Source organism: Artemia franciscana, chromosome 17 (genome assembly GCF_032884065.1).
Source record: "Artemia franciscana chromosome 17, ASM3288406v1, whole genome shotgun sequence".
Lineage (NCBI taxonomy): Eukaryota > Metazoa > Arthropoda > Branchiopoda > Anostraca > Artemiidae > Artemia > Artemia franciscana.
Genome location: NC_088879.1, coordinates 42,858,490 through 42,882,334, shown reverse-complemented (window position 1 = coordinate 42,882,334; position 23,845 = coordinate 42,858,490). Strand labels below are relative to the sequence as shown.

The following is a 23,845-nucleotide window of genomic DNA, read 5'->3' as shown; positions in this document are numbered from 1 at the left end:
GTTTTTTTTTTTTTGGGGGGGGGGGGTGTTTAAAAAAGAGGCGAGATGCTGTTTAAAGTAGGTGATATTACAGAAAATCTAATTTACACCCGATTTTGACCAAACTCTTCAATTTTACATACTTGTGAGGAAGTCAAAAATCTACTATTTTGTAAAATGAAAATTTAGGCAAGTCTCTCACATTTTACTTTGCGGTAAGATGTGACTTAGACTCAGTAGATGCAGTTTTATTTTAAGTGTCTGCAATTTAAACTTCAGATAAAAATCACTTTTACGTCCCATTTATTATGCAATAAGACTTGAATTTAGCCTACCTCAGTAGCTGAGACAGCTACTGAGACAAATTCTTTATTTATTTAATGCCAGAAGTAATAGACTTCAGAAGAATCAGTTTCATGACCCAATTTCAATGCGGTAAGATGAATTTTAGTTTTGCTAGATGAGTTGTTTTTTGTTTTGTTTTTTGACGATGCGTCTACTTGTCTGATAACGCTGTTCAACAACAATAAAACTATAGTCTTTTTGTATTCGCTTATCTATTGTTTCAATGTTAAAAAAAAAAAAAAAAAAAAAACGCTGTTTAGACAAGTTTCCTAATGCAAGTTTTTACGATGGATTCAAGATGCAATCTTTCTTTCTTTTCTTGATTTTTAGATATAGATACCAAGTTCTAATATATATCTGGCGCCTGAATATACATGAACCCTGATTTATTCGAGAGTCCTATTTTTCGTTCAATTTTCGAAACTTAAAATATATCTGACAAAACGTGGCCAGTAACTGAATAAAATACAAAAAAAAAAAAATTTTTCTTGGAGAAAAGGAAAACAATAAAAAAAATTGAAAGGCTCGACATTTAGGGGAGAGAGCTGCCTAAAATTTTCAAACTAAAAAAAAAAAAAAAAAACAAATACAAAAACATATATAAAAATCCAAAATATCAAAGGGACACAGGTCTGAAGCCCCTCTCCCCTTTATAACAGCTTGGTAGAGAGAAAAGCTCCTCTAATACTTTAATGCCTATTGAAGAAAAACAAAACGTCGAAAATTAGCAGAAATCCCCCACTGTATGATGAAAAGGAATTAATGAGTCAAACTACGAATTGCTTTTACCCAAAAAACTAAGGGTTTGCCTTTTTTTCGAAAATTTAACACACTAGGTGGCGCGAAGTATGCCACCTACCGTAGCGCAATCTCGAAGAGCCACTTAAACCCAAGTAGATTTTCCATGTGAAATTAGCAATTTCACGACAAATCTGCAGCTGCAACTTACACCAAAAGGACAAGACATTAATCCCATTAAGTCTCAGTTAAGTCCCATTTAATCTCAGACATTAGTCCCATTAAGTCTCGGTTAAGTCCCATTAAGTCCCATTTAATCTCAGACATTAATCCCATTCATTAGTCTCAGTTCTATCCAGTTACCGAGTTAGAATTATGATATTACTTACATTGCCTCCAAGAGAAAGATCTAAACATGCTTAAAAATAGGAAAATTGTACTTTTCGAATTTTTTTTTTTACTTTTAACTTTATTCAACATAATAAACGAAAATATAAAATATTACAACAATAAATCACTACGCTAGGAAAAAGAATACTACGGACTTTCAACTTATTTTTAATCTAAACATCCATGTGCACCAAACTTCAAAATATGGTGTAAAATATCGATGTAAAATCGGTGTAAAATATCGATTCGATATATGATTCGAGTATAAAACTGATATCACGCTATGGCGTGATACAAAAATTTTCCTCGCCCGTACCACAGTAAAACGGTACGATATCAGAAAAAAAACATACGGAAATTTTAAAAGGGAACATTAATCTTAAGATTCCATGGAGCCAAGAGGTGACTCCTTTCCAAAAAAAAAAAAGCATTTTTAGCATTGGTTCTGTATCTTTTTTCTCGTCGTTTTCATTTCGATATCGCAAGTTTTTCCTCGTCTTTCTTTCTTTTCTGTTTCTTCCCTGCACTGGTCCGAATGTCTAAAAATAATCTAAACATCCATGTGCACCAAACTTCAAAATATGGTGTAAAATATCAATGTAAAATCGGTGTAAAATACCGATTCGAGATATGATTCGAGTATAAAACTGATATCACGCTATGGCGTGATACAAAAATTTTCCTCGCCCGTACCACAGTAAAACGGTACGATATCAGAAAAAAAACATACGGAAATTTTAAAAGGGAACATTAATCTTAAGATTCCATGGAGCCAAGAGGTGACTCCTTTCCAAAAAAAAAGCATTTTTAGCATTGGTTCTGTATCTTTTTTCTCGTCGTTTTCATTTCGATATCGCAAGTTTTTCCTCGTCTTTCTTTCTTTTCTGTTTCTTCCCTGCACTGGTCCGAATGTCTCATTTTTTTGCAGTTATTTGCCTTTTCAATTTTTCATTTTCACTCTGTTCCTCAGGGTGGTCCAGTTCGGTCTTCCTTTTTATACACCTGAGTATCACCAATGCACACGGAAACATCCTTAACATATATTATATATATGTACATACAGTATCGAAAAGATCTAATCTTCTCCACTGAAACATTTTGTAGTATTTTAGGACATAATAAGAATGGGATAAACCACCTTGGCTCCGCCTTCGCGGGTGCTTAATAATGAATTTTTTTTGGATTGCTGGCAGATTAAAGCTTATATGAGGAATTACTCCGACTGTCCAATTTTCTCCACCGTGTCCCATCTTTTAAACAACTCCATTACTGCATATAAATCTGGCCGGTGACACAGGCAGGGTCGGATTTAGAACTTTGACGCCTCTAGGTCCAAGTGTTTTTGCCGCTCCGTTTTTGTGAGTGTCGGGGAAATCCCCGAAAATTCAGGGATAGTGGGAGCACTAAACAGAACAAAACTAATGAGCCAAAAGAAATGAAAGAAAGAGGTGATACCGAACTCTCAGCTACCACTCTTGCGGTACATCTGACAGTTTATAGGTGGCCACGGAATTTCTGTGTTGTTTTAAAATATTTTTCTGTGGATAGGCAGTGCGGCAACGGAGTGGAACTGGCACTTTGACAATAAATCACGTCAGTCCAATTTTTTTTAAGAAATCACTCAGTGATAATTCATTACACCCCGTGGCACTGTGCAGCCCTAAGCCCATACCTATTGGTACATCCTATCCTGGACACTAGGGTGCTCATTCTGTCTAATCTAAAATTAAAGAAACCTCTCTAAATGCGTTCACGCAATCGTATAGCTAGGCCTTGCTCAACCTTCACCATCTAGTGTACATCTCAAAGTGCCACTTATTCCCCCAAACGTAGCAGATGTCAACCACAACACGCACTTAAGATAACGCTGTGTGCGCGCCTCCTGGTGTATATTATTTTTGAATGTTAGCAATCCCACATCCCATATATCAATTAAATGCACAAGCATCAATGAAGTTTATGCATCAAAGAAGTTATCCAATCAAATCTTTTAAATTAACGTTCCACCAAAATTAAATTATTTAGGAGCCTCATAAGCGATGCCTACATTAGAATCGCTCCGACATTGACGCAGGTACTACTGCCACCAATTGGAGTCGCTGTTTCACAAAATTCTATAGCCTTCAACCGCATGACTGCCTTCAAAAAACAATGTCTGTGAATCAGACACGCTAAAAATAATCATAATTGCCAACTCCAAAAGCGCCTGAACCGCAGACATAGTCACACACACACCAGACTAGACTGATCTGGACAGCCTTATTTTGCGCAAATTTACGATCAGCGACGGGTATTAAAGGTAATTTGTTTTTGCATCTCACCTTACGGCTATAGATCAACAGACCATGAGTCCAGATTGGAAGCGAGCTGTGTAAGTCACTGTTGCAAGATGGGGCGCATTTGGACACCTTTTTGAGGCTGTTCCGCATTGAATTTTTCAGATTGACACTTTTTTGGGAGGAGAATCGTTCGTTCGGCACATTTTCACAAGAAAAAGGACACTTCCGACGCATTTTCACTTTTATGGCGGCGCAATGAAAGCGAAAACTTTTAAGGGCAATTTTTTCAGGCTGCTGTGCATTGAATTTTCAGATTGGCACATTTTTGGGGGGAGAATCGTTCATTCGGAACATTTTCACAAGAAAAATGGCTCTTTCGACGCATTTTCACTTTCATGGTGACGCAGTTTTAAACCATCTGGCAACACTGTTTGAATCCAAAAAGTTGGATGGAACCAAAGTTTCCATGTTGTGCTAGATTCTACCAATTGGGCTGATAAAAATTGAATTTAGCTCCCATTTATAAAAAAAAAAATAAGCCCAATCACTTAAAAAACAACAGCCTAAACGAGCAAAGGGTAATTACGTGTTATAGTGACCACGCTTTATTCGTGATCTGTAATGAAATCGGTTTTCTGTGTCCACTCGGAGATAATCAGCTTAGTCTGAGCGAGATAAACGACATCTCTGCAGGTATAATTTAATTAAATACTTAATATATAAAGGTGGTTAGGTATTTAGTATAATGCGTTCTGGGCGGCCTGCTTTCCATAATTCTCTGTTGTAGTTTCCACAATTTTGTTACTAAATCATTTTTTAAAAATGTTGGTATATTCCATTATGATGAATCGAACTTTACTTCTTTTGTGTGGTCGCTATAACACGTAAGAACCGGGAAAAGAATTAAGCAAAATGTTATCCTCCAAAAGAATGAAGTTAAAATTAACCAAAACGAAGCCAGTGACTTCCTCATTTGAGCTAGTATTATCTAAGAATATCTGGTAACGAGGGGAACAAAGCGAAAGGCCCTTTCCCAAGGATGTATTCGATCTTAACGATGGCATAACCAATCAGCAATTTGAAAACCGAGCACGCGCGATACTAGCCTGAAACAATGCCATAATGAAACAGACTGAGAGAAAAACAGGAACTAAAAAAGTGCCAATTTTGTCAACTCCACGTGTTTAGTCAGGCAAAAGAATCCGTCTTCATTCTTAATATTTCAAGACGAATACGAGCGTTTCCTCGTATCGTTTATTTTTGCCTCTTTCCATGTCAACTTCTTTCCGTCACAATTAGTTAATGTAGTTTCTATTGGAATTGAAAAACAAATCTATTTAAAACAAAACAATAACCGCATTTAGGAGGGACCATATACAATTCCTTTAATCTTAAATCAAGATTTGCCAGAAAGACCTCCTATAGAAAAAAAAATGCAGAACTGTTTTAGTAACTGCTTTCGGGGAGGATTTGATGCAATTACTGAATCTTTAATCAAGATTAGCCTTAAGAAATTTACCGCAAACAATCAAAAACTGGTGGCCTAAAAACGAAGCTTTTCCGTGCTTTGTCAACTCCAACCACAACCAAATTTTGGACATAGGCATAACGTACATTCCATCTACAATTATTTATATCTGTGTACAGTCAAAGTTCCCTCAAAGTGAGGTAGGGCATGAGTGCAACCGCAAGGAAAATAGAAAAAAATGAAAAGGAAAATAGAATCTTCAGATTTCGGGGCATTTCTTGTTCTTATTCATTTTATCAGAAAAAAATATTTTTCTAACATTCTCTCCCCTCTCCACTAGAAAATTCGCGCATCAAGAAGTAAATTTTTAATGATTGAACAAAAAAATAATGAATTCACGACATACGCAATTGCATAAACTGCGTGGCAGCTTTACTAGTTCTTGGTATATTATTTACTTCAGGTTCATGTTTTAGCCTTGAATGAACTTATAACTACGCACTTCAAATTATCTAGCCTGCAAAAATTGGTAAGTTTTAAGATTCCTACTTGAAACTCTTATCTTACCGTGACGGAATTAGGATTTCCTTCATATTTTGGCCCTCAAAATCTAAACTCACTTGGGGTAAAAATCTATGTTTTAGCAATTCCACCCTGAAAACACAAGGTAAGATTGGAAATAAGAGTAAGCACAATTTTGTACGCGGTGAGGCTTACCGCCTCCTCCTCCTATACGGTCCGAATGACTCCTGGGAAAAGTGAAAGTCGGTAGTCTGAAACAGGTTTTCATAGTTACCCCTCCCTAAAAATCAGACGATTCATTAGCGAAGCTGTACTTAGAGCCTAGAATAACTTGAAGGATTTCAATAAAAAAGTTTTTTGCAACGGAAAAAAATTACCCTAGTGAAAGCTTGTCGATTTACCCTAGTGAAAGCTTTACCCCCTAGTGAAAGCTTTACCCTAGCCCTAGTGAATTACCCTAGTGAAAGTTTGGCTGGAAGCAGTCTTCTCTGAATACGCCATGATACATAGCCTAGTTCTAGGGTTCTAGGGCATCGACAGGGCAGGACGAGGGGACGTCAGCCAGCAATCCTTCTAGGATGCCAATCGTAAAAGGAAAAAAGCTGTTGCATTCAAGATAACATATTTTTCTGACGGAATATTTTTTGAACTTTCGAACCCCCCCCCCCCCTCCTTCCCTGAAGAGATTGTTGAAAACTATTGGACAAACTTCTACAAGCCCACGTGGTCATGATAAAATTGAGTTGTCTAATTACTTATTTTATGAATGAGTTTATCGAGATTATATTCAACGACAGTTTCATATATGACTTTAAACTGTCATATTTTTCTTAATTTTTTTTTATAAGACCCTTTGCGAGTGGACTACCCCCGTCACCATTGATTAACTTGAAAATTTCAGAATAAACTATATTTATCAAACCAACAACCGGTTTAAAAGGCCTTTCCTCTAAAAGACTATGAGATTCGGGCCAGAACTGAAAAAATTCCTTTTTTTCATAATGGAAAAACCTTCAATTCCTGCCTAAGGCTAAGGCCTGACTGCAACCGTCAAAAATGAATAATCTTTTCTTTCGTCTCAGTCAACCAATTTGTTGTTTTTTTGTTTTGTTTTTCATACATTTTCTTCGATACTTGTATGATATACGCCCTACCTAATGTTCTACTAATATGTTTCTATGACACTCAATCCTAGTGAAATATACTAAAGTAAAATAAAAATATAATACATTAGAAACAAACATTGGAATATATTTGCACATTAGGGGTAAAGTATAGCGGGTATGCATGCCTAATGTGTTAGGTAAAATTATTCTACATATTATATAGTAACAATTGTTTTCTAAATTCACACTGTCCAAATACTTTACCCCTACTGCCCTAATGTGCAAATATATAGCCCAAACTATAAAATTTCTATCTCGAAAGTAAAACAGTTCAAAAAATTTCTATCTATTCTATATAATGCGTCAATGAATGAATGGAATCAGTCAATGTCAACTTGAGCGGTAGGGCGTTTATCACACAAGTACTTTTTTTTCTTTTCCTTATTTAAATTCTCCTTTTCCTTCGTTTGCTTTCCTTCAATTCCTGTTTAGTCAGTTTGTCCAATGAATGAACAAGAGAAATAAATATAATGTCTACCAACATCAAATTGCGCAGCAATTTCCTGAATTATTTTCTTCTAAATTGACCTAATTTACTGTAGCCTCCTTTTTTAGCCTTGAATGAACCAAGAACTACGCATTTGGTGACATGCCAATAAATTGCCTAACCTGAGAAAATTGGGCAGTTCTACAACGACATGATATAAAAGCAGATTTTTGGCAAGGCATACAAATAATGCTTGATATTATCCAAATCACGCAACTATCAAAGCACGTGACAACGTCTTGTGATAGAAGGAGTTGGGCACAGGAAGTAATCCTTATAGCTTCACGATCGGGAGTAAGTTACGATCGAGCAGTCACAACTATGAAAAGCCGCCTACATCAGGTAGCATGCACCAAGTTTGGTGCTAAGAAGCATGGCAGAACAAGTGGCGCTCCACAATGTAAAGCAGGAAGCACAGAGGGGGTAATCTCTCAGCTAAGATTTTCAGATTTTCCGGAAATGTCAAAGTCTAGATTGTAGTTGACAATCCAACTTTCTGCAATCGTGTTGTTAAAAAAAGTGGGATTTTTGCAGAAACTTTAAGCAATAAAAAAAGAAACAAATTGATTGTCGAACTGAACATCGAGTTATCATGGGAAAATATTTAATAGCTATAAAATCGCATTGCATGATTCCCAAGGGGGGATATATTCTTTTCAAAGTTATACTAGCTTAAGCTTAATTTTGAAAAGACTCAATGAATTGCAAATTAGATTAAAAAAATTACAGGGTAAGACAAAAAAAAAAACAGTTTAAACTATCAAATATTACAATATTATCGAAGGACATAACGACATCTTGTGATTAAGCTACTTCGCAAAGGTCAGAGTGTGAGCAAGGGATGGGCTTCCAGGTACAACTCCACAAAGTATCCAGACTATCACAGTCCGAAGGCACATCAGGCCAACGCAGGTGCGCCAGATACTCCTACACCCCAGTCTATAGAAAGCTGTACTTTTACTCTCTTCATTGAAGTTTCTATTTCTTCAAAATCCTTTTTCATGATTTCTTCCACATCATTCCAGAATGCTCTTTCTTTCGTTTGCCCCAGACGATGACAGGTTAGGTTAGAAGAGGTAAGTTTTGGTTAAGTTAGCTTAGGTTTTTAATCCATTTCTGATATTCAGAATTAAATTTAACCTAATCTAACCTGACCTAACCTAAACTAACATAAGCTAGTCTAACTTTAACTTTTTCTATCATAGCTTGGATAAGACTGAAAAGGCTGACTCGCAAAGCTAATTAAATCCAAGCAGAGAAAAAGGAACTTCCATCATTCACCGGTGAATGTCAACTAACCAGACTTCGGACATTCAGGGTAACAAGAATAAAAGAAAAAAAGTAACCCATGGACAATTGTATTTATTTCTTTCTTTAACTAAAAATAGTGCATTAGCCTAATTTGAGGACAGCACCTAATTAAAATTAAAACAGCACCTAATTACATTTCATTTAACACAAAACAATAATGTCGGAGCAACTCATGATCATGTGCTGGAGATGGTACTTCCCGCCAGACTGCGTGTAAGACGTGACAACCTGAAAGATTACCGCAGACATCACATCAAGTTTTCCAAAGTCTGCTATTGCTCTAATTTCACAGTAATATGAATCAAGTGTTTGATGAAGTACCTAGACAAGCAAAATTAAAAGATTTTTTGGCCCCTGACCCGTCTTAGGTGTATTCATACCAACGATTTTCTAAGCATCGACCTGAAAAACTCCATTTTCTAAAATTTTTATTTTGGTTGTTCCAAAATTATAAAAATTCCCTTTTCTCTTAAACCTTCATGGAAGTATCTGAACGGAATTTTGAAATAATGAAATATATTAAATTAGTTGAACAACCTGAGAAAACGGCTAGAAAGAAATAAACCAGGCAAACGTTCCCTGACTTTTTAAAGTACCAAGGACTATTAAAATATAATCTTTCTTTTGTTTTTTTTCATTGGTTACGTGACACTTTTCACGAATTTTCCGAATTTCAACGAAACTTTTTTCAAAAGTTTCTATTGGTTTGGTCCTGTATTCCTTCCTTTAAATAGCTTGCAGAAAGACGTATCTTCGAGTCCATTGGCTTCTGACCTACTTTGAATTTTCCTCGTCTGTATTACAGATGGGCCCAGGGTTCGATTCCTGTAACCGCAAGGCTGGGTGAGAGGTTTGATACCTGTCCTGTTACAAAGACTTTAAAAAAAATCCGATTATATTTTAATAGTCCTTGGTACTTCAAAGACGGGGAAAGTTTGCCCGGTTTGTGTCTTTTATATAATACTTGTGTTATTTTTTTTTTAATTGTATGCACTTATTTTTAGAGCTACAGAAACTGGTCGGTACCTTCTTTTTCGAATGGGATAATCAACTATATTGTTCCGAAACTGGAGAACTCCCTGTGTGCAATACGTCAGATCTAAACGAAGAGCTGGGACAGGTAGTGGTTATTTCAAAAATTATCTATGATTAGCTAAAGACCCTGCTGGACGACAGCCAAAAAGGAGAAAAGATAAAACAGATTGTCCCATTTTACATAAGAAATTTTATTACCCCCTCCCATTCCCGCCTCAACAAAAGATCTTGAAAGTTCCAACCTGATCGCCAAACTGTGAAAAAAATTAGGGCTTACTTGCCAAACTACGTCCTCTACCCCTTTTTTTTCTTTTCCTCGATTTTTTTTTTCCTTTTGAAAGAAGAGTTAGAGTAGGTAGAGTTTATTTTTACTATATTTAGAGTTTATTATATTTAGAGTTTATTATTAGAGTTTATTATATTTCAATTTCAAAGGAAAGCTACAGTTTTTTAAGCTATTCGATGCTAAATATTTTTAGTTTCTTTTTGCTGATTTTTTACCCACGTTTTTATCGTAGATTTGGCGCTAAATACTACAAAAAATAGCAAAACTGCATATGAAGATCTTCTCATTAAGACAGAATTACCAATTTTCTAATTTCCATATATATATATATATATATATATATATATATATATATATATATATATATATATATATATATATATATATATATATATATGCTTCTGAAGTTTCCACTTATTTACTGCATGCAACCAGATTTATTGCCAATGACCTTGGTACTTGAATACATTCCCTTAAATCCCCTAGAAATAAAGATTTCGTTCTACACAAAAGTCTTATGTATGCTTTATTAATAAGCTTAAGAACTTCTGATAGCGAAACAGTATCTACCCCATGTGTGTACACAATACGGGAAGCCATCTTCACCCCTACCCCCCAGAAAAATGCAAAATATTTTTGCAAAATATTTATATATATATATATATATATATATATATATATATATATATATATATATATATATATATATATATATATATATATATATATATATATATATATTTCTGCCCTTAAAGGAGGGCAGAAATGCAAATCCGTCAGCTAAAATATTTTTGGTTGATCCAATCCTGAATAGAGACAGTAATTTTTAAATTGTGATTACTCTTTGAATAATTAATCTTCCAGCCATAAGGATTTTCTGTTTTGTCACCGAGATACATAAAAGCGTACGCAAAATTACAAAAACGCACGTAACTTAAGAAGTTTATAAGACTTAAGTTTCTTTGGTCTTCTAAAGACTTAAGCAGCTTAAAAATTTGCAGATTTCCTTTGAAGGAGCAGTTGTTTTTGGAAATAAAAAGGTTGTTAGTGTTTGAGTTTTTACGAAGGACAAGCGTGTCAAATTTAACTGATTAGTATTGCCTAGTTATTTTCATGGTTCAACGTGGCAACACTGACGAAAACGTATTAATTCTCTAGAAGCTTCATAATTTAAAACAACCAAAAGAACAATCTTTGTTGTTTCTTTGTTCTTTGTTGTTTCTTTGTTCTTTGTTGAAAATTGTTGTTTCCAGGTACGGAAAGGCCTAAACAGGTAAGAAAATCTACGCAAAGAAATCGACGAATTTTCGATGTTGGTGGTTATCCAGGCTATTTTTTCCCTCTTATAAACCCCCCTCCCTAGATTATATGATTTTTTGGGGGGAGGGGCATTTCCAAAGAAAAATTATTTTTGGGGTATTTTCATGGGAAGTGTCTGTTTTTGGTATTATTTAATGAAAAATCGATAGAACACCAGATTTGCCCTCTCTCTACATTTTGGAAACTTTGTTGTGAGGTTACATCCCTTGTGAGTTCTGTGTGTTTTAGTAAGTGTTGTGAGTTTACATCCTTGGTTAAGTTAGATTATCCCATAATTATATTAGCCCATATTGTCTTCAATCAGGTTCTGATCAAATTTCTAGATATCTGAAAAAAAATTATTCATAGCACCAAACCACAGAATAGTGGGGGGGGGGACAAAACTTATTCTTTAAGATCAAGGTGGGACAGCTTTTTTCAATTATTTTTCAAACAGTTCGTGGTAACGAACTGTAGTAAGGAGCGACCCGGCTCAATAGTAACCAAATCTCTAAAAATGGAATTTTGGAACCAATTGCTACATCAAAAGAATTGCATTTTAATGCTGATTTTAAATCTATAAGTTTCATCAAGTTTAGTCTTACCCATCAAAAGTTACGAGCCTGAGAAAATTTGCGTTATTTTAGAAAATAGGGGGAAACACCCCCTAAAAGTCATAGGATCTTAACGAAAATCACACCATCAGATTCAGCGTATCAGAGAATCCCACTGTAGAATTTTAAAGCTCCTATCTACAAAAATGTGGAATTTTATATTTTTTGCCAGAAGGCAGATCACGGATGCGTGTTTATTTGTTTGTTTGTTTTTTTTTTTTCCCAGGGGTGATCGTATCGACCCAGTTGTCCTAGAATGTTGCAAGAGGGCTCATTCTAACGGAAATGAAAAGTTCTAGTGCCCTTTTTAAGTGACCAAGAACATTGGAGGGCACCTAGGCCCCCTCCCACGCTAATTATTTTCCCAAAGTCAACGGATCAAAATTCTGAGATAGCCATTTTATTCAGCGTAGTCAAAAAACCTTATAACTATGTCTTTGGGGACGACTTACTTCCCCACAGTCCCCGTGGGAGGGGTTACAAGTTCAAAACTTTGACCAATGCTTACATATAGTAATGGTTATTGGGAAGTGTACAGGCGTTTTCAGGAGGATTTTTTGGTTGGAGGCAGGGGTTGAGAAGAGGGGGATATGCTGGAGGAACTTTCCATCGAGGAATTTGTCATGGGGGAAGAAAATTTCCATGAAGGGAGCGCAGGATTTACTAGCATAACTTAAAAAAAAAACAATGAAAAAATAAATATGAAAAAGTTTTTTTTTCAGCTGGAAGTAAGCAGCAGCATTAAAACTTGAAACGAACAGAAATTATTACCCATATGAGGGGCTCACCTCCTCCTAATACCTCGCTCTTTACGCTAAAGTATTTTTAGTAATTTCAACTATTTATTCTGCGGCTTTTGTGATTCAGGGGTCATTCTTAAGAAATTTGGACACAATTTAAGCTTTAATGTAAAGAGCGAGGTACTGACGAGGGGGCGAACCCCCTCATATATGTAATAAAAACATGAGAATACAAAAGTTCTTTGCGTAAGCTAATTTAAAAGTTAGGTATATCTTTTACTTAAGAAAAGATTCGTAAGAACTTAAAAGTTCTAGTTGCCTTTTTAATTAACCGAAAATCGGAGGGCAACTAGGCTTCCTCCCCCGCTCTTTTTTTCTCAAAATCATTCGATAAAAATTATGAGAAAGCCATTTAGCCAAAAAAAATATACAAATTTTGTTTTAATTATTCCTCTGCGGAGAGCCAAAATCAAAACATGCATTGATTCAAAAACGTTCAGAAATTAAATAAAAAAAACAAGTTTTTTTAAATGAAAGTAAGGAGCGACATTAAAACTTAAAACAAACGGAAATTACTCCGTATATGAAAGGGGCTTTTCCTTCTCAACGCCCCGCTCTTTACGCTAACGTTTTTTACTGTTTTAAAATGTAGAGTTAAGAGAAAGAGTCAAACTTTAGCGTAAAGAGCGGGGCGTTGAGGTGGAAAAGCCCCTTTCATATACGGAGTAATTTCTGTTCGTTTTAAGTTTTAATGACGCTCCTTACTTTCATTTAAAAAAAAACTTGTTTTTTTTTATTTAATCAATGGAAATAGCAAAACAAGGGTGTTGTAATGAAAAAAAAATCGAATCTAGAGGGATTCTGGAGGAAATGAAATGCCCCCTGACCCCAATCGGTTCCAGAGAAATTTATTGATTTTATTATCTTACTGCCATAAAAAACAGTATCCCACATACAATTAGTTGGAAGAGGGACTTATGGGGAAGTGAGCGGCAGGAAACTGACCTTGATTACATGACCTCCTCTTCCAGCTGATGCAATTAGATCCCAGTCAATCGTGTTAGTAAAACAAAGATTGTCGTTTTTCTCTATTCGTACTGATCCACGTAGAATATCCTTTAAACTGTGTAGACCAATCTAAAAAAAAGACAAAATGTCATCAGCGGTATTTTCTAATTGTTTCTCTCTGATACATATACACAGACGCTCCGTCCTCTCTCTCTCTCTCTCTCTCTCTCTCTCTCTCTCTCTCTCTCTCTCTCTCTCTCTCTCTCTCTCTCTCTCTCTCTCTCTCTCTCTCTCTCGAATTTGTGTTTATAATTTTGTTTTGTAATTTTTTGTTGTTTGTTTCAGTTTTCACCGTCAACTGTTTAGTTTCTCAGTCTCATTCCTTCATTTAACTTTTTTTAACGAGTGAACCTAAAAATTCGAAAGATTCAGAAACAGAAACAGTTACAAGAATCATAAGAATACTCACCTCTTTCATTTCATGCATTTCCCAAATAACCAGAGAGTAACTGCTAAACAAATTTTGACCTCGTATCACGGATAAATTTGGAAACATGCCAGCTAATGTTGTCAAGTTGAAGGCTCGGTATAACAGCAAGTAATCTGCTATCTCTCTTAACTAGAAAATAAGAAAAACAAATCAAAACTTGATGTACCTAATCTAGGTGTAGCCATTCACAATCAATAGAAAAAGCAGGGGACTGTCAACGAAGCCTTGTGGAACCCCACAAAACACTGGAAAGTCATGTACTGCAGATTTATAATCCAGAAAGAAAGTTGATGATAAGTCGGTACACTCTCTTTTAGAAAGGTAGTGTATTCTCTATCTTCATTCTGCCGTTCGTTAAAATAAACAACAAATCAGGAGAAGTGACGGTTCTAGCCTCTCTTTTGCCTAGGGCAAAATCTTGATTTGCACCCCCCCCCCATATCTTGCATAAAATTCTCGGGCCAAATTTTAGTAAAATATTTATTTATTAACACCATAATTACCGTTTATTAATTTTATTGTTATTATTAAATTATTTTTTGTTTACTCTCATTTTAGTAATTATTTAGTAACTTAATAATTATTCTCATTTTTAACTGCTCCCTCTACTTTATTAATAAAATTTCAAAACTAATAGATAATTATAACGTGAGATAGTTTGTTTTGAAACTGTTGAAATTACCGAATAGGTTCAGACCTGTTTATACTTATACTTTCTTGTGTATGCTTCATTCTTCTTTTTTTTTCAATGAAACAACTCATGACTCGATTCGGTCTAAAAAATTTCAATTGTAGCCTACTTGCTTTTTTACAGTCTAAAGTTATTTATAGTAATTATACCACCATAAAATTCTCAATATATGACTTGGTCTACGATCAATATTTCTATTTGTTTACTGAACGATGATAAATAATCTTTTTAATGACAATCCTATCAAAAGGAACATTTTAAGCACTTTCCAAACAAATTTCTTCCTATACAATTAACTAAAACAAAGAATGATACAAAACTGACTGAACACTTTCTTAGTATGAAATACGTTTACCGTAATATAATTTTCTAAGATTTTTTCTTTGGTTGTTATAAAATTACAAAGTTTTTGGGACAGTACCAAATTTTCGTCAGCATTGCAGGAAACTGTGAAAATAAATGAGCGAAAATAGTTAGCTAAATTGAACATTACTTTTCGCCAGAAAAAAATTCAAAGCTTAGCTATCTATAAATTCCCCAAAGACAACTACAACTTCTACAACTACAACTACAGCTTCTTAAGCTGTTTGGTGTTATATGTCTTTATTTTATATTCTCTCTTTCTCTGTGGTAGAACGTTACCAAGCAGAGGGAAAAAATTCAAAATAAGCTTGATTTTAATTTATTAAGATGAAATTAAAGGCCAACAAAATGCTTGAAGAACAAAGCGAATATTTTGGGAAGACAACCGCTCCCGGTTTTCAGGGCTATAAGAAAAATAAGAAAAGAAAAGTAAAACCAAACAATGCGGAAAGCCAGCATAAACAATGAATATTTTTTTTTACATTCTTTTCTAATTTCTCATGTTTAATAACAGTTTCTTATCTAATTTTCTGAAGAAAGAAGGTAGTTGTCCTGCCAAAACATTCGTTATGTTGTTCCAATATTTTCATTGGTCTTAATAAACCCCATTCTCGATCTTCATTCCTTTCATTTGTTTTTATTATGCCGGTGTGGTTTACGAAAATATAGATAGTAAAATGGAAAAATCTATTTTGAGAATTTTAAGGTTTTATAAAGTAATTAGAAGAAAAAAACCTAAGTGTTTTAAATTTAATTCGTTTGAAAATGTTTTGATTCACCAAATAAAAATTGGTTGTAAAATAGATAATAATATAAAAAAAACATTACTGGGACAGGAGGACCATATAGTCCTCATTGTCTAATACTGGAAAATAATGGACGTTAATACGTCCAATAATGGACGTTAAATCCATTAAATGAACATTAGATGGACGTTTAATGCGTCCAATAATAGACGTTAAATCCATTATTGGGACAGGAAGACCATATAGTCCTCATCCTCTAATACCGAGAAATAATAGACGTTAATACGCCCAATAATGGACGTTAAATCCATTAAATGGACGTTTAATAGTCCAATGATTGACGTTAAATCCATTATTGGTACAGGAAGACCATATAGTCCTCATCCTCTATTACTGGAAAATAGATATTATTAATAATAAAATATTTCTTACCCATTGTTAAACAAAAGCAAAGTCACTAAACGAAAAGAAAAATCATCAAATGACACAAAAACACGAGAAAATGGAATTATATACAAGAAAAGGCGGATAAGACGGAGAAAGGACAAGGCTCACGGTGCATCATTTAATAATTTAGAACATAATGTTTGACAGATATATCTGTTGTCGAATATAAATTAATTCATTTACTAGTACGGAAAGATCAAGAGAGGTAAAGGAAAAATTTAACAAACTATAAGACTCGGTCTAGATTTGCACTAAATTATTATTATAAAAATCGTTATTATTATAAATCATCATTATCATTATAACGACTCCGATTTCCAGCGATTTTCGAATATTCTAGCTTAAGTTCCATTTACCATCCCTAAAAACCTGACACCAGAAAAGGCTAAGTTGTCTGCAAGCAGTAAGACTAGCCAGCAAAAAGAAATCGTTTTTGAAATTTAAAACTAAAATCCAAAGGACCAGATCCTTGAACACCAATAGTATTGTCTCATGCCTAGAAAATCATTCCCCTCCCCACACGAAAGAAAATTGACTCTTGATGGTAAATTACCAAAAGAATTCATTTGACCTAATCTTAGAATCGATCCATAGAAATTGAAAAATGGTGTCATTTTTGAAGCAAAGGTCAAAAGTAGTTTTTAATTGTTCGTATTTCAGCAAAAAAACATAACCCCAAATTTACATACCCTAAAATAACTCATGATTTAACCATTGCACAATGAATCTTATCCTTAACCCAATCGACAGCTTCAAAAATAATTTTCTATTTTGGACGCATAATTAATCAAGCAATATATCATATCAGCAATGACTTTTTTTTAATTCAATTGTGAATCCAGCTTAGTTGTACCTAAATTTAACTGGAAGGTTAAAATCGAAGGGTCATCTCCCTTTTGGGGTTAATACCTCCTTAACCTCCTTTCCGAGGTTCGAAAGTTAAAATCGAAGGGTCACCCCGCTAGGATACAACCTCCTTTCGGAGGTTCAAAGGTTAAAATCGAAGGATTACCCCCTCCCTTTCGGAGGATAAAACCTCATTTCCAAGGTTCGGAGGCTAAAATCGAAGGGTCATCCACCCTTTCAGAGGTTAAAACTTCCTTTCCGATGTTCAAAGGTTAAAATCGAAGGGTCATTCCCATTACTATCTTAATCTTAAGACGTTAATCTTAATATTATTCTACATCTTAAGACGAACTGTTCTGCCAAGTCACGCCTTTTCGTGCCACGCATGGAAAACTTCACGCCACACATGGTACAGTGTCACCATGCGCCCAGGCGCGTGATCACGCCTCGATTAAAAGGTCGCATAATGTCTTTCTAAACACCGGTAATTTAACCTGAAAACACCTGAGTTTCAGAACATCTGAATTTATTTGCTAAACGTGTAGGATGATTGTGATTCATCCGAGGGAGCTCATTTTTCACTACCTCGTGTACATCTCAAAACAACACAAATGCCGCCCAGTTTCCGCCACGCTTAGCACACTTCCACCACGCTTCACACACCCCACTTGGTTCAAGTTCAATCATTTTATTATTCACATATAAATGTATATATTTGACATAGCCCCATGGGAAGACAAGCTCAAAAAACTAGGCCTAGACAAAGATACAATAACAAATACAAAGATAAACACGACGGCAAAGGTACAATAACACAACAATAATATGAAAGTAGCCGCTATCCCAGGATACATTATTAAATCTAAAAAATTTCAATGTTATTAAATATTAATTAATACCAGAATTTAGCCGAGAGGCCCAAAGTCACCAAGAGCAACAAACAATACAAATAACTTTACCTTCCACAAGGAACTAAACCACCGTTCAACTAAACCCCCGTGCGACTGAACCGCCGTGCAACTGAACCACCGTGCAACTGAACCACTGAACTCAGTTTTTCAGTATTCTACAAATGTGAGGCAATATCATTGGGTAAAACACAAGCTAGAATTTTTAATATGTTCAACCACGTTGGAAAAAAACATGTTGGATAAAAAAAACCAAGTTTTTTCAGCTGAAAGTAAGGAGGAACTTTAAAACTTAAAACGAACAGAAATTATTGCGTATATGAGGGGGTTCACCCCTTCGTCAATACCTTGATCTTTACGCTATTGTTCGAATTTGTTCCAATTCTTTGAGAAAGACTCCTAAATCCCAAAGGTCGTTTAATTAGAATAAATAGATCTTTTGAAAGTAATAAAAATCTTTAGCGTAAAGAGCGAGGTTTGACGAGGGGACGAACCCCCTCACATACACAATAAATTTTTGTTCGTTGTAAGTTTTAATGTTGCTCCTTACTTTCTGTTGGAAAAACTTTTTCTTTTATTTTAATTTCTGATCGTTTTTAAATGCTGGGAAATCCGGCTCCGCTTCATGCAAAATTTCTTTCCCCCAGGAAAAGATCCTCCCACGTAACCACCTCCCTACCCCCCACTCCCCACCAGAAAAAATCTCCAGTGAAAACGTTTGTATACTTACCAATAACCAATACCATAGGTAAACCATGGGCGAAGTTCAAAACTTGCAGCCCTTCCCTGGGGACTGTGGGGGTTAAGTCATCCTCAAAGACATAGTCATGAGATTTATCGGCTACGCTGAACAAAATGGCTATCTTAAAATTTTGATCTGGTGACTTTGGGAAAGAATGAGCGTGGGAGTGGGCCTAATTACCTTCCAATTTTGGTCGCTTATAAAGGATACTAGACATTTTAATATCCAGTCGAATGAGTACCCTCCCGATGCTCTAGGAACACTTGATCGATACGATCACCCCGGGAAAAAAACGACAAATAAACACGCATCCGTGATCTTTCTTCTGGGAAAAAATACAAAATTCTACATTTTAGCAGATAGGAACTTGAAACATCTACAGTAGGGTTCTCTGATACGCTTAATATGATGGTATGATTTTCGTTAAGATTCTATGAGTTTTAAGGGTGTTCCCCCGTTTTCGAAAATTAGGCTAATGCTCTCGTAACCTTTGATGGGTAAGACTAAACTTGATGGAACTTATACATTTGAAATCAGCATAAAAATCAAATTCTTTTCGTGTATCTATTGATATTAAAATTCCGCTTTTAAGAGTTTCGGTTACTATTGAGCCGGGTTGTCCTTACTTACAGTTCGGTACCACGAACTGTTTGATTGTTTGTTTCTTAAGTCATGATATAAACGCTTGTCAAGGTCATTCATAAGAAAAAGATTTGTTTTGTTTTTGCAAATAAAGGAAGATTCGATCCATTGAAGTTGATTTATTTCTCTTTTTTCAGATGAATTAGACCTTTCTAGACGTTAAGTAATAAACATATGTGTTGAAAATATTTGACCTTTGTGAATCTACATAACGATTTTTGATCAGATTTCTTTGAGGAGATTGAGCTAAAAATGGGAAGGGGACTTATTGCACTCCAGCCTCTTTTTTTTCAACGTTCCTTCAATATGCCCTGAAAGTTTAAACTTTATACCCTCAGGTTTATACGTACGGACATTTTTTGTGTGGGAGTTTTCTGACGAGGGAGGGAAAGGAGAGGTTTCAGGAGAATTTTACAGGAGATGAATATTTTTGCACGGAGGGGGGCTAGACTTATACATAAATTCCTCTTTTCCACATTCCTTAGCACTTCTCAACTGAACTTAAAAAGAATAGAACTCAAATAAAATATTAGAATTTGCAGAACCATATTTTCCGTGAGGGGGTATTTTCTAGGGGAGGGTTTTTTTCCATGGAAGAAGGAGGGGGAAGGGGGTAAACGCATAAACCTGTAGACGGTGACAGGGTGAAGGGCACCCCCCCCTATTAACAGACATAAAAAAGGAGAAATAAATTTGGCTTTTAGAGTTTGTGATGTGCTAATTTTCTTTGTTTTTGTGACAATAAAACAGAGCTTTTTCATTATTCATTTTGACAGTAGCTTATATCACGACTTTAAAAAGCAAATAATTCCAACAAGGTTGAACCTGTTACGATTCTAACTTGTGTTTTACCCAATGTAAGTACGATGGTTGAGTTGCACGAGTGTTGATTTACATGAGGGTTTAGTTGCACGGTGGTTCAGTTGTACGGTGGTTCAATTGCACGGTGGTTCAATTGCACGGTGGTTCAGTTATACGGTGGTTCAATTGCACGGTGGTTCAGTTGTACGGTGGTTCAATTGCACGGTGGTTCAGTTACAGTGGTTCAGTGGTTACAGTGTAAGTACGATGGTTGAGTTGCACGTGTGTTGAGTTACATGAGGGTTCAGTTGTACGGTGGTTCAATTGCACGGTGGTTCAATTGCACGGTGGTTCAGTTGTACGGTGGTTCAATTGCACGGTGGTTCAGTTGTACGGTGGTTCAATTGCACGGTGGTTCAGTGGTTACAGTGTAAGTACGATGGTTGCGTTGCACGAGAGTTCAGTTACATGAGGGTTTAGTTGTGCGGTGGTTCAGTTGTACGGTGGTTCAATTGCGATGGAACCCTTTTTATTTATTGGATAGAAGAAAATTTATCAACAAGATCCTGGTGAACGTGATTTATCAAAGTAGGGACCTCCCCGTGTTTATCTCAAAGTGCACTTAAGTTGTCGAACTACTAACAGCCATTGCTTCCACTATCCCTGAATACTTCGGGGTTTACCCAAGTTGCCCTAAAGCAAAATTGTATTTTTCGAAACCTTCCAAAAACTAATATTCGTAAATATACTATATATACGGAAAATATAACACGAAATATAAATCTTAAAAATACCTAATTTTGGCAAAGATTTGGGAGAACCTAATTTTCTTTTAGGCAGCTTCTGAGGGACCCGGAAAATCCAGAGAAAAAAGAGACAAATTTAGCGATAGTATTGCTAAAACTGCGTATAAAATACAGTAAAAAAGGAACATATTTTCCGGCTTTTCCATTCTCCTCTAAAGTTTATGTTAGACAACATACCTCGTTTTGACTTAACGCGGCTGATCTAACTAAGCTCATTTCACGAGCAATAAATTAAAAAACTGAAGAATACTTTAATGCAAACCGCATTTTTAAGCTATAAAAAAATGTTTTTCCCTAATCAAAGTCCAAATGGATATCTACATTTGCATATCGTAGCTATAGATAAACATTAAAATAGTAACAATGTTTGCAATAACCTTAAAAAATTTATGCAATACAATGATCATTGAGGAACTACTCACTCTCTTGAATAAAGTGCATTCATGTGTTTATTTGTCTCCAAGAGTTCGTAAAAAGTTACTTAGTGTCTTACAGAGTAGATACGGTAAGCAGGACCGTATTCAGGATTTTTTTCGGAGGGTGTCTTAAACCAGAATTTTTTTTGGAGGGGGGGGAGGGTGGCGGGGCTACACAACAAAACTAAAAACGCATAAAAATTGTTTATATCCATTTCTGTTTTTAAGAGTCAGAAAAACATTTCGGAGGGCTTATACCCCTTACATCCCCCTGGATACGGCCTTGACGGTAAGACACGGAACTATTAAAAAAGCATAAAAAGGTCAAAAAACATACTACAAGCCAATACATTTGTGAAACTTTAAAGAAAATATCAAATAACTTCAAAAAAGAAGAGCTATTTATAACATATGGATAGGTAGAATCGCAGAGAATCAGGGGTATATCTTCTAAAAATCTTGTGACTCAACTTTTTGATCTTTTTACTGGCTTAAATTTTTAGGAAGTGTCGGAGTCATCAGACCCCTTTAGTTCTTAGCTTTATAGATTATGAGCAAGCGTTTGATTAAGCCAATAGAAGAGCTTTGCAAAGGCCCTATCCCAAGGCGTAATTTCGTCAGATTCCTGGGGAGGGGACTGAGTAAGAGCCAATTTTCCCAGAAGAGTAAAAATGACAGTGAAAACTGTGTAGAACCATAAAGGTAAAGATATACTAAAGAAAACTGACCCGGTTCTTAGGGTGTTTGAATTATGCGAGCTTATCTTAGTCCTGACAATTTTTTTTTTTTAAGAAACTAAATTTCAGCTGGGTGAGCGGGCTAAACTGGGGTCTGAGAGGAAATCTGAAGTCTAGGAGGGGCATTCCCCCCCTGACCCATAGCAAACTACGCCCCTTGTCCTATCCTTGCATTGTATAACAGACGAATGCATTAAAGTGATTAGTGCAAAGTACAAGATTAAGTAAGGCTGAGGTTAGGATAGGAAAAGAAGCTAGTATCTAGCTTCTTATTGAATCAGGAGTTAAGTAGGGTAGTGTTCTATTCCTTTTTTATGGACATTTTGGTGAACTTTGGCCTTAGTAACACGGCAAAGGCTATGGGAGCATAGAATCATATGGGTAAAACTCACCTGGATTTAAATTTCAGCATCCTAGAAGAAAATATTGGCAAACTGAATGATATTTAGGAGTTTCAAAGAGCTCAGGGCGCAATAATAAACTTGAAAATTAATGTTGAGAAGACTAAGTCGCATAGACTGGCAATAAATGAAGGTGAAGAAGTTACGCTGGGTAAGGAGAAGATGGATCAAGTAGACGGCTTCACTTACTTGGAGCTTAATCTACTTGGGCAGGATGGATCAAGTAGATAGCTTCACTTACTTGGGGGAGATGAACCAAGTAGATAGCTTCACTTACTTGGAGCTTCATCTACTTGGGCAAGATGGATCAAGTAGATAGCTTCACTTACTTAGGGGAGATGAATCAAGTAGATAGCTTCACTTACTTGGAGCTTCATCTACTTGGGCAAGATGGATCAGGTAGATAGCTTCACTTACTTGGGCATGATGGATCAAGTAGATAGCTTCACTTACTTGGAGCTTCACTTACTTGGGCAAGATGGATCAAGTAGATAGCTTCACTTATTTGGGCACTATTATTAATAAAGAAGTTGGATGCCGCGAAAATATTAAAAGTAGAATAACCAACGTCCAGGGTGTTTTCTCACAATTGAAAAAATGTTAGGAAGAATAGGAAGGTATATAGCTGGATGGATCAAGTAGATAGCTTCCCTTACTTGGGCAAGATGGATCATAACGCTGGATCGATCAAGCAGATACTTGGACAGTTTTAATAATAAAGAAGTTGGATGCCTTGAAAATGTTAAAAGTAGAATGACCAACATCCAAGGTGTTTTCTCACAGCTGAAAAATGTTAGGATGAACAGGAAGTTAAGTTTGCGAACCAAAATTAGAATATTGGAAGTTACAGGGAAGACGGTGTTCAAGTATGGTTCTATAACGTGGACACTTCAAAAGACAGAAATGGGTTTATTAGATATTTCCCAGAGGAATTGTCCATGGATTATTTTGGGTCTTGATTGATTGACCGTATTTCGGACAGCTAGACGGACAAAAAATGAGGTTCTATCCCTCCTTCTGGGGCTATGATAACAAAAAGGGTGAGATGGTTAGGACATGCTCTGCGAATGAAGGATGAAAAATCGCCAAAGATCGTCCTTTTCGGGAAAGCATACAGGACCCACCGAGGTGCAGGTCGTCTT

The 23,845-nt window shown here is 35.7% G+C and overlaps 1 protein-coding gene across 2 annotated transcripts in view; it reads right to left on the bottom strand.

The window, feature by feature from the left end:
• LOC136038269 (insulin-like peptide receptor) overlaps positions 1–23,845 on the bottom strand; it is a 258,331-nt gene that overhangs the window by 142,225 nt on the left and 92,261 nt on the right. For both annotated transcript variants that reach the window (XM_065721386.1, XM_065721387.1), the window contains exons 4-5: positions 14,137–14,286; positions 13,665–13,796 (exon numbers count right to left, since the gene is read on the bottom strand). In XM_065721386.1, the coding sequence (XP_065577458.1) occupies positions 13,665–13,796; positions 14,137–14,286 (282 nt within the window). The remainder of the gene's footprint in view (positions 1–13,664; positions 13,797–14,136; positions 14,287–23,845) is intronic.